This window comes from Scomber scombrus, chromosome 12 (genome assembly GCF_963691925.1).
Source record: "Scomber scombrus chromosome 12, fScoSco1.1, whole genome shotgun sequence".
NCBI lineage: Eukaryota > Metazoa > Chordata > Actinopteri > Scombriformes > Scombridae > Scomber > Scomber scombrus.
The window spans coordinates 30983289-30995337 of record NC_084981.1 but is presented as its reverse complement, the minus strand read 5'-3'; the positions used below and the strand labels follow the sequence as shown (position 1 = coordinate 30995337).

General features: G+C 43.4%; 1 protein-coding gene across 1 annotated transcript in view; it reads left to right on the top strand.

The window, feature by feature from the left end:
- psda (pleckstrin and Sec7 domain containing a) overlaps positions 1 to 12049 on the top strand; it is a 48549-nt gene that overhangs the window by 23684 nt on the left and 12816 nt on the right. Inside the window, 4 exon segments of the mRNA XM_062430796.1 lie at positions 6280 to 6483; positions 6836 to 6917; positions 8472 to 8583; positions 9447 to 9505. Coding sequence (XP_062286780.1) covers positions 6280 to 6483; positions 6836 to 6917; positions 8472 to 8583; positions 9447 to 9505 — 457 coding nt within the window.

The window sequence follows — 12049 nt, the reverse complement described above, 5'->3', positions numbered from 1 at the left end:
GACCAGTATTGTTACTGGTATTGACTGGTATTGTTACTGGTATTGACTGGTATTGACCAGTATTGTTACTGGTATTGACTGGTATTGTTACTGGTATTGACTGGTATTTTTACTGGTATTGACTGGTATTGACCAGTATTGTTACTGGTATTGACTGGTATTGACTGGTATTGTTACTGGTATTGACTGGTATTGTTACTGGTATTGTTACTGGAATTGACTGGTATTGACCAGTATTGTTACTGGTATTGACCGGTATTGTTACTGGTATTGACTGGTATTGCTACTGGTATTGACTGGTATTGACTGGTATTGACCGGTATTGTGACTGGTATTGACTGGTATTGACTGGTATTGACTGGTATTGTTACTGGTATTGTTACTGGTATTGGCTGGTATTGACCGGTATTGTTACTGGTATTGACTGGTATTGCTACTGGTATTGTTACTGGTATTGACTGGTATTGTTACTGGTATTGACTGGTATTGCTACTGGTATTGTTACTGGTATTGTTACTGGTATTGACCGGTATTGTTACTGGTATTGACCGGTATTGTTACTGGTATTGTTACTGGTATTGACTGGTATTGTTACTGGTATTGACTGGTATTGTAACTGGTATTGTTACTGGTATTGTTACTGGTACTGACTGGTATTGTTACTGGTATTGACCGGTATTGACACTGGTATTGTTACTGGTATTGTTACTGGTATTGGCTGGTATTGACCGGTATTGTTACTGGTATTGACTGGTATTGCTACTGGTATTGTTACTGGTATTGACTGGTATTGTTACTGGTATTGTTACTGGTATTGACTGGTATTGTTACTGGTATTGACTGGTATTGTAACTGGTATTGTTACTGGTATTGTTACTGGTACTGACTGGTATTGTTACTGGTATTGACTGGTATTGTTACTGGTATTGACTGGTATTGTAACTGGTATTGTTACTGGTATTGTTACTGGTATTGACTGGTATTGTAACTGGTATTGACTGGTATTGTTACTGGTATTGACTGGTATTGTAACTGGTATTGTTACTGGTATTGTTACTGGTACTGACTGGTATTGTTACTGGTATTGACTGGTATTGTAACTGGTATTGTTACTGGTATTGTTACTGGTATTGACTGGTATTGTAACTGGTATTGTTACTGGTATTGTTACTGGTACTGACTGGTATTGTTACTGGTATTGACTGGTATTGTAACTGGTATTGTTACTGGTATTGTTACTGGTATTGACTGGTATTGTAACTGGTATTGTAACTGGTATTGACTGGTATTGACTGGTATTTTTACTGGTATTGACTGGTATTGTAACTGGTATTGACTGGTATTGACTGGTATTTTTACTGGTATTGGACTGGTATTGTTACTGGTTGATAACGAGCCGAACAGCAGTTCAATGACTGACGAACTTGAGACAGGGTCAGAGGTCAGAGTAGTATGATCAGAAGAGTTAATGCAAGCTGTGATTGACAGCTGTGTGTGTGTGTGTGTGTGTGTGTGTGTGTGTGTGTGTGTGTGTATGTGTGTGTGTGTCGGGGGGGGGGGGGGGGGGGGGGGCAGAAGTCTTCCTGAAGTCTTCCTATGTGAAATTGTTTGAACTTATCTGACTCAGCAGTAACTCAGTTCTGCATCACAGAATACCAAATTAACTTTTTTCTTCACTGTTTTTAGTGAAGTTTCTGATCTCTCCCCCCCCCCCCCCCCCCCCCTTCAGGCTCTGCAGTGTGGAGGAAGTTTTCTACCAGCATCCATAATAGATCTGAACTCATAAAACTGTATGAGTATCAGTATGAATATATATATATATATATATATATATATAGGTATATATGCCTGCCTGGGGGGGGGGGCGTCATCATGCCCCCGCCTGCCTGGGGGGGGGGGCGTCCTCATGTCCCCTCATGGAGGCTGTTTGGGACCATTATTACGGTTCTAGCTCTACTCTACTGGGTTTGGTACCAGGTGGTTCTCCATGACTTCATAGTTCCTCCTCAATGTGAGCGAGGTCGTCATAGCAACATAAACAACGGAGGACATGAAGGCTTCCTGTCACACAAAGAGAAGAGAAACGGATGGAGGTTTGATTCTTGTGTTGACGTCTTGTGACTCTTCCAGCGACTCTCTGACCAATCAGAGGCCGGCAGCACTAGGTACTGTGACTCTCTGACCAATCAGAGGCCGGCAGCACCAGGTACTGTGACTCTCTGACCAATCAGAGGCCGGCAGCACCAGGTACTGTGACTCTCTGACCAATCAGAGGCCGGCAGCACTAGGTACTGTGACTCTCTGACCAATCAGAGGCCGGCAGCACCAGGTACTGTGACTCTCTGACCAATCAGAGGCCGGCAGCACTAGGTACTGTGACTCTCTGACCAATCAGAGGCCGGCAGCACCAGGTACTGTGACTCTCTGACCAATCAGAGGCCGGCAGCACCAGGTACTGTGACTCTCTGACCAATCAGAGGCCGGCAGCACCAGGTACTGTGACTCTCTGACCAATCAGAGGCCGGCAGCACCAGGTACTGTGACTCTCTGACCAATCAGAGGCCGGCAGCACTAGGTACTGTGACTCTCTGACCAATCAGAGGCCGGCAGCACCAGGTACTGTGACTCTCTGACCAATCAGAGGCCGGCAGCACCAGGTACTGTGACTCTCTGACCAATCAGAGGCCGGCAGCACCAGGTACTGTGACTCTCTGACCAATCAGAGGCCGGCAGCACCAGGTACTGTGACTCTCTGACCAATCAGAGGCCGGCAGCACCAGGTACTGTGACTCTCTGACCAATCAGAGGCCGGCAGCACCAGGTACTGTGACTCTCTGACCAATCAGAGGCCGGCAGCACCAGGTACTGTGACTCTCTGACCAATCAGAGGCCGGCAGCACCAGGTACTGTGACTCTCTGACCAATCAGAGGCCGGCAGCACCAAGTACTGTGACTCTCTGACCAATCAGAGGCCGGCAGCACCAAGTACTGTGACTCTCTGACCAATCAGAGGCCGGCAGCACCAGGTACTGTGACTCTCTGACCAATCAGAGGCCGGCAGCACCAGGTACTATCCCTGATGGATTAGAGCTAGAAGTGTATAATGGAAAAGCTCCACTAGTGACAGTCTGGTCAGAAACATGCAGCCAGCTCCTCCTGTTCCTCCTGCTCCTCCTGCTCCTCCTGCTCCTCCTCACACAGAGGAGCAGATAGCGGTCCTGCTGCTGGGTCCATGTCCGGCTCTCCTGGTTTATCCTCCCTGCTCTTCACACTGTGCTGGAGCAGGAGGAGCAGGAGGAGCAGGAGGAACAGGAGGAGCAGGAGGAGCAGGAGGAACAGGAGGAGCAGGAGGAACAGGAGGAGCAGGAGGAACAGGAGGAGCAGGAGGAGCAGGAGGAACAGGAGGAGCAGGAGGAGCAGGAGGAACAGGAGGAGCAGGAGGAGCAGGAGGAGCAGGAGGAACAGGAGGAGCTGGGTTAGGGTTAGGGTCCCTTCTAAATAACAGTCTGTGTGTGTCATGAAGTTTTTCTCCTTCTTTGGATCTCAGACAGACTTCAGCCATTTATTGTGACAGCAGATGTGTTATAACGTCATCATAGAGTCTTTATGTTGGAGGAAGTGAAAGCAGCACAGTCTGTTTCTGCCCCAGTGGCTGCTGGGTAGTGTTTCCTGCTGCTGCCCCAGTGGCTGCTGGGTAGAGTTTCCTGCTGCTGCCCCATTGGCTGCTGGGTAGTGTTACCTGCTGCTGCCCCAGTGGCTGCTGGGTAGTCTTTCCTGCTGCTGCCCCAGTGGCTGCTGGGTAGTGTTTCCTACTGCTGCCCCAGTGGCTGCTGGGTAGTCTTTCCTGCTGCTGGATGAATGGGCGGTGTTACGGAAACATCCGGAATCACTGAGAAGCTTTACTCTGTTCACACGAAGATATGTTTATATGTTTATATAGTACATTAATATATATATATGTTTATATAGTACATTAATATATATATATGTTTATATAGTACATTAATATATATATATATGTTTATATAGTACATTAATATATATGGTAGACAACACATTTTACTGCACTGACAGAGCAGCTGAAGTCATGACATCACTTCCTGCCCTATCCCTAACCACACACACACACACACACACACACACACACACACACACACACACACACACACACACACACACACACACACACACACACACACTCTATGAGGCACCTGATGAGTGTGATGTGGAAGGTAACTCACTTCCTTCTTTCTGATGTTTCGTCTGTTGAGTCAGAGCTGAAACACAGCAGCTGTTAGATTATTGATCAGCTGATGGAGAACAGCTGTTAGATTATTGATCAGCTGATGGAGAACAGCTGTTAGATGATTGATCAGCTGATGGAGAACAGCTGTTAGATGATTGATCAGCTGATGGAGAACAGCTGTTAGATTATTGATCAGCTGATGGAGAACAGCTGTTAGATGATTGATCAGCTGATGGAGAACAGCTGTTAGATTATTGATCAGCTGATGGAGAACAGCTGTTAGATGATTGATCAGCTGATGGAGAACAGCTGTTAGATTATTGATCAGCTGATGGAGAACAGCTGTTAGATGATTGATCAGCTGATGGAGAACAGCTGTTAGATTATTGATCAGCTGATGGAGAACAGCTGTTAGATGATTGATCAGCTGATGGAGAACAGCTGTTAGATGATTGATCAGCTGATGGAGAACGGACACACAGCAGCAGCAGCAGAGAGGTGCGTTACATTTATAATAACACTGCTCTCTGCCCGGGTGGAGTGAGAGGACAGCAGGTGATACAGTTATAATAATTATATAATAATAGTCTGATCAGATCAATACGTGTGATGATGTGAGAACAGCTGATTGTCCGACTTCTGACAAACTGTTTGAACTTCATCTGGACATCAGTGTGTTAAATCATCTCTAACATGTTTTATATAATAACCTGTTCTATAATAACATGTTCTATAATAACCTGTTCTATAATAACATGTTCTATAATAACATGTTCTATAATAACATGTTCTATAATAACATGTTCTATAATAACATGTTCTATAATAACATGTTCTATAATAACATGTTCTATAATAACATATTATATAATAACATGTTCTATAATAACGTATTATATAATAACATATTATATAATAACATATTCTATAATAACATATTCTATAATAACATATTATATAATAACATATTCTATAATAACATGTTCTATAATAACATATTATATAATAACATATTCTATAATAACCTGTTCTATAATAACATATTCTATAATAACATGTTCTATAATAACATATTCTATAATAACATATTCTATAATAACATGTTCTATAATAACATATTCTATAATAACATATTCTATAATAACATGTTCTATAATAACATATTCTATAATAACATGTTCTATAATAACATATTCTATAATAACATATTATATAATAACATATTCTATAATAACATATTATATAATAACATATTCTATAATAACATGTTCTATAATAACATATTCTATAATAACATATTATATAATAACATATTATATAATAACATATTATATAATAACGTTTATAGCTTTACAGTTCCAGCTCATTGTGTAGCTGTACTCTACACACAGTTAGTCTCCTGAGTGTGTGTCTGTGAGTGTGTGTGTGTGTCTGTGAGTGTGTGTGTGTGACTGTGTGTGTGTGACTGTGTGACTGTGTGTGTGTGTGTGACTGTGTGTGTGTGTGTGTGTGTGTGTGTGTGTGACTGTGTGTGTGTGTGAGTGACTGTGTGTGTGTGTGTGACTGTGTGTGTGTGTGTGTGTGTGACTGTGTGTGTGTGTGTGACTGTGTGTGTGTGTGTGACTGTGTGTGTGTGTGAGTGACTGTGTGTGTGTGTGTGACTGTGTGTGTGTGTGTGTGTGTGACTGTGTGTGTGTGTGTGTGATCTTTGACCTCTTTGTGTGTGTGTGTGAGTGACTGTGTGTGTGTGTGTGACTGTGTGTGTGTGTGTGTGACTGTGTGTGTGTGAGTGACTGTGTGTGTGTGTGTGACTGTGTGTGTGTGTGTGTGACTGTGTGTGTGTGTGTGTGATCTTTGACCTCTTTGTGTGTGTGTGAGTTAAAAGGAGGAAGTGTGAAGAGGAACGAAGCGTGTGTTTAGTAGAATCAGGAAGTGAAAGCCTCTCACGCTGCCCCCCCCCTCTCACGCTGCCCCCTCCCCCTCCCCCCCTCTCACACTGCCCCCCCCCCCCTCCTTCCCCCCCTGTGTTTCAGGGAGCGGGCGCTGAGTCGCCCCCCCGAGCTGCTGCAGCCTCAGGCCGACGTAGCGGAGCGTCTGGCGCTGGGCGATGAAGCGCTAGCTAACGCGCTAGCTAACGGAACGAAGGCCGACCTGCAGGCCGCTCGCCGCCTCGCCGCTCGGCTCTACGGCCTCGAAGGCTTCAGGAAGTCTGACGTGGCTCGCCACCTCGGCAAGAAGTAACTATTCAATAATCAATAATCAATAATCAATACGTTTCATTGATCGATGTGACGCCGCTCTGTCATCTCCATAGTAACACCGCTCTGTCGTCTCCATAGTAACACCGCTCTGTTGTCTCCATAGTAACACCGCTCTGTCGTCTCCATAGTAACACCGCTCTGTCATCTCCATAGTAACACCGCTCTGTCGTCTCCATAGTAACGCCGCTCTGTCATCTCCATAGTAACACCGCTCTGTCGTCTCCATAGTAACACCGCTCTGTCATCTCCATAGTAACACTGCTCTGTTGTCTCCATAGTAACACCGCTCTGTCATCTCCATAGTAACACTGCTCTGTTGTCTCCATAGTAACGAGTTCAGTCAGCTGGTCGCAGAAGAATATCTCAGCAACTTCAACTTCTCCAGTCTGACCATCGACCAGGCGCTCAGGTTATTGATCATCAATATATCTGTTATTGATTATCAGGGTATATGTTATTGATTATCAGGGTATATGTTATTGATTATCAGGGTATATGTTATTGATTATCAGGGTATATGTTATTGATTATCAGGGTATATGTTATTGATCATCAGGGTATATGTTATTGATTATCAGGGTATATGTTATTGATTATCAGGGTATATGTTATTGATTATCAGGGTATATGTTATTGATCATCAGGGTATATGTTATTGATCGTCAGGGTATATGTTATTGATTATCAGGGTATATGTTATTGATCGTCAGGGGTATATGTTATTGATCGTCAGGGTATATGTTATTGATCGTCAGGGTATATGTTATTGATCATCAGGGTATATGTTATTGATCGTCAGGGTATATGTTATTGATTATCAGGGTATATGTTATTGATCGTCAGGGTATATGTTATTGATTATCAGGGTATATGTTATTGATCGTCAGGGTATATGTTATTGATTATCAGGGTATATGTTATTGATCATCAGGGTATATGTTATTGATTATCAGGGTATATGTTTTTGATCATCAGGGTATATGTTATTGATCGTCAGGGTATATGTTATTGATCGTCAGGGTATATGTTATTGATCGTCAGGGTATATGTTATTGATTATCAGGGTATATGTTATTGATTATCAGGGTATATGTTATTGATCATCAGGGTATATGTTATTGATCATCAGGGTATATGTTATTGATTATCAGGGTATATGTTATTGATTATCAGGGTATATGTTATTGATCGTCAGGGTATATGTTATTGATCGTCAGGGTATATGTTATTGATTATCAGGGTATATGTTATTGATCGTCAGGGTATATGTTATTGATCGTCAGGGGTATATGTTATTGATCGTCAGGGTATATGTTATTGATTATCAGGGTATATGTTATTGATCATCAGGGTATATGTTATTGATCATCAGGGTATATGTTATTGATCGTCAGGGTATATGTTATTGATCGTCAGGGTATATGTTATTGATCGTCAGGGTATATGTTATTGATTATCAGGGTATATGTTATTGATTATCAGGGTATATGTTATTGATCGTCAGGGTATATGTTATTGATTATCAGGGTATATGTTATTGATTATCAGGGTATATGTTATTGATTATCAGGGTATATGTTATTGATCATCAGGGTATATGTTATTGATCGTCAGGGTATATGTTATTGATCGTCAGGGTATATGTTATTGATTATCAGGGTATATGTTATTGATCATCAGGGTATATGTTATTGATTATCAGGGTATATGTTATTGATCATCAGGGTATATGTTATTGATTATCAGGGTATATGTTATTGATCGTCAGGGTATATGTTATTGATTATCAGGGTATATGTTATTGATCATCAGGGTATATGTTATTGATTATCAGGGTATATGTTATTGATCATCAGGGTATATGTTATTGATTATCAGGGTATATGTTATTGATCGTCAGGGTATATGTTATTGATTATCTATCTGTATACTAACGAGCTGCTTAACTAATTATGGTTTCAGGAAAGTTTTTGGGTCAGTTTGCTCTGATGGGAGAAACTCAGGAGAGAGAAAGAATCCTGGCTCACTTCTCCAGAAGATACATGCAGAGTAATCCTGAGAGTGAGACAACTGAAGGTATCTGTCTCTCTCTCTCTCTCTCTCTCTCTCTCTCTCTCTCTGTCTCTCTCTCTCTCTGTCTCTCTCTGTCCTCTCTCTCTCTCTCTCTCACTCTCTGTCTCTCTCTCTCTCTCTCTGTCTCTGTCTCTCTCTGTCTCTCTCTCTGTCTCTCTCTCTCTTTCTCTCTCTCTCTCTGTCTCTCTCTCTGTCTCTCTCTCTCTCTCTCTCTGTCTCTCTCTCTCTCTGTCTCTCTCTCTCTGTCTCTCTCTCTCTCTGTCTCTCTCTCTCTCTCTCTCTCTCTCTCTCTCTGTCTCTCTGTCTCTCTCTCTCTCTCTCTCTCTCTGTCTCTCTCTCTCTCTCTCTCTCTCTCTCTGTCTCTCTCTCTCTCTCTGTCTCTGTCTCTCTCTGTCTCTCTCTCTGTCTCTCTCTCTCTGTCTCTCTCTCTCTCTGTCTCTCTCTCTCTCTCTCTCTGTCTCTCTCTCTGTCTCTCTCTCTCTCTCTGTCTCTCTCTGTCTCTCTCTGTCTCTCTCTCTCTGTCTGTCTCTCTCTGTCTCTCTCTCTGTCTCTCTCTCTCTCTCTCTCTCTCTGTCTCTCTCTCTCTCTCTGTCTCTCTCTCTCTCTCTCTCTCTCTGTCTCCTCTCTCTCTCTGTCTCTCTCTCTCTCTCTCTCTCTGTCTCTCTCTCTCTCTCTCTCTCTGTCTCTCTCTCTCTCTCTGTCTCTCTCTCTCTCTCTGTCTCTCTCTCTCTCTCTCTGTCTCTCTCTCTGTCTCTCTCTCTCTCTCTGTCTCTCTCTCTCTCTGTCTCTGTCTCTCTCTCTCTCTCTCTCTCTCTCTCTCTCTCTCTCTCTCTAACATGTCTCTTGGTTGTCTCTCTGTCTCTCAGACAGCGTCCACACTCTGACGTGTGCTATCATGCTGTTGAACTCGGACCTTCATGGAAACGTGAGTTCATTTTCAACTTTTTGTCTCAGCTGTTCACATTTAGTCAGCATATACTGTCAATCAATCAATCAATCAATCAATCAATCAATCAATCAATCATCAATCTTTATTTATAAAGCGCCAAATCACAACAAAGTCATCTCAGCACCGTACAAACTACTGTCAGTCCGCACAAAGTATGGAACATAGTTTTTATTGATCTTGATTACGTGTCTATTGCGATAGACCTAACCTAACCCAACCAACCTAACCCTGACCTAACCTAACCCAACCCAACCTAACCCAACCCAACCCAACCTAACCCTGACCTAACCTAACCCTGACCTAACCCAACCCAACCCAACCTAACCCTGACCTAACCTAACCCAACCTAACCCTGACCTAACCTAACCCTGACCTGACTTAACCCAACCCAACCTAACCTAACCCTGACCTAACCCAACCCAACCCAACCTAACCCTGACCTAACCCAACCCAACCCAACCCAACCTAACCCAACCCAACCCAACCTAACCCTGACCTAACCTAACCCTGACTTAACCCAACCCAACCTACCTGACCTGACCTAACCCAACCCAACCTAACCCTGACCTAACCCTAACCTGACCTGACTTAACCCAACCCAACCTAACCCTGACCTGACTTAACCTGACCTAACCTAACCTGACCCGACCTGACCTAAACTAACCCTGACCTAACCCAACCTAACCCAACCTAACCCTGACCTAACCTGACCCTAACCCTAACCTAACCTAACCCTAACCTGACCTGACCTAAACTAACCCTAACCCTAACCCACCTAACCCAACCTAACCCTGACCTAACCTAACCTGACCCTAACCCTAACCCTAACCCTGGCCATCCACAGTGATCGGACCGTGCATCACCCGGGATTCATTCCCGGGTTCCTATATCCCACAACCTAACCAGCCAGTGCCTCCTGTGGACTCAATGGCCAGTTCCCCTCCCCATATATATGCTGTGCTAACCCCTATTTAACCCTAAACCTAACCCAGATCCTAACAAAGCCTGATTATGGCCTAACCTGAACCCTAGCCCTAATCCTAACCAAGCCTGATTATGGCCTAAACCTAACCCTAACCCTAACCCTAACCCTATCACCTTTGACCTAACCCTGAATTTGATTCCCAAACCCTAACCCTAACCCCCAATCCTATCCTAACCCCAATAGAGACCTTCTGTCCCCGAATATTGTCCCCTGAGGACCGACATCCCCAATCCGGGATACACATGCCGCATGGCCTATGACCTCCCATACGGCAAATTCAACATGCTTGGCACAATTTCCACATGGCCTATGATCCCCCCATATGGCAAATTCAACATGTGAGGTACGCTTGAATCCGGGAAGAAGTGTTGAAAGAAGGAAGGAAAAGTGAGGGGAATTGGATGACGGGAAGGGATGAAAATATATGGGAATTTGGAAATTGGAATAGGGACTGGAATACTGGAAGGAAGATTGGAAAGAAAAGAAAGATGCCTTGTAAGACTCCCAAATCGGGAGCATAGAGAGAAGGAATAAAGATGGGAATTTCGGAGAAAAGAAAAAGGTGGGATACATGAAGAAAGCCAAAAACAATTAATTAAATACAATTTTATTAAATTAAACACAAACAATACTTACCTTGACATTAAAAATTACAATTTGGAATCTAAAAGGGAAAAGAAAGGGTTAAAAAACAATTAGAAATGGGAATATGGGCCGAAAACAGTGCAAAAGTCAAGGGACACGAAACATGCAATTCGACACGAAATTACGGAGGGCGGGTATAAATAGAGGGAAACCAAGGCAAGCAGCTCAGTTTGGCAGAGGCAGCGAAGGAGCAACATCTCCTCCTCCTCAAACAGGTCCAGGTGGCTAGCCTGAAGAAGTCCCAAACGAGGACGAAACGTCGCGAGCGCCACCTAGGGACCAAAATAAATATGGTTAACCAAATTGGACATTTCAAAAGCCAAACCAAAAAATTAAAAAAACAAAAGAAAAAAAGAAAAAAACAAAAACAACAAAAAAATATATAATCTTATACTTGATATAACAAAGGCGACCAGACCATAAAAACGCTAATAAGCAAGATGGGGAGGGGGACTGGCCATCCACAGTGATCGGACCGTGCATCACCCGGGATTCATTCCCGGGTTCCTATATCCCCCAACCTAACCCTGACCCTGACCCTGACCCTAACCCTGACCCTGACCCTGACCCTAACCCTGACCCTGAGGGAATTAGACATCACACATCTAGTAAGAACATGTCTGTCTGATGGTTTATAGTCCAGCCGTTATTAAATAATAGTCTGATAAAGAAGGAGAGAAGGAAAGAAGGAGAGAAGGAGAGAAGGAAAGAAGGAGAGAAGGAAAGAAGGAGAGAAGGAAAGAAGGAGAGAAGGAATGAAGGAGAGAAGGAGAGAAGGGAAGAAGGAGAGAAGGAATGAAGGAGAGAAGGACAGAAGGAGAGAAGGAGAGAAGGAGAGAAGGAGAGAAGGAATGAAGGAGAAAAGGAGAGAAGGGAAGAAGGAATGAAGA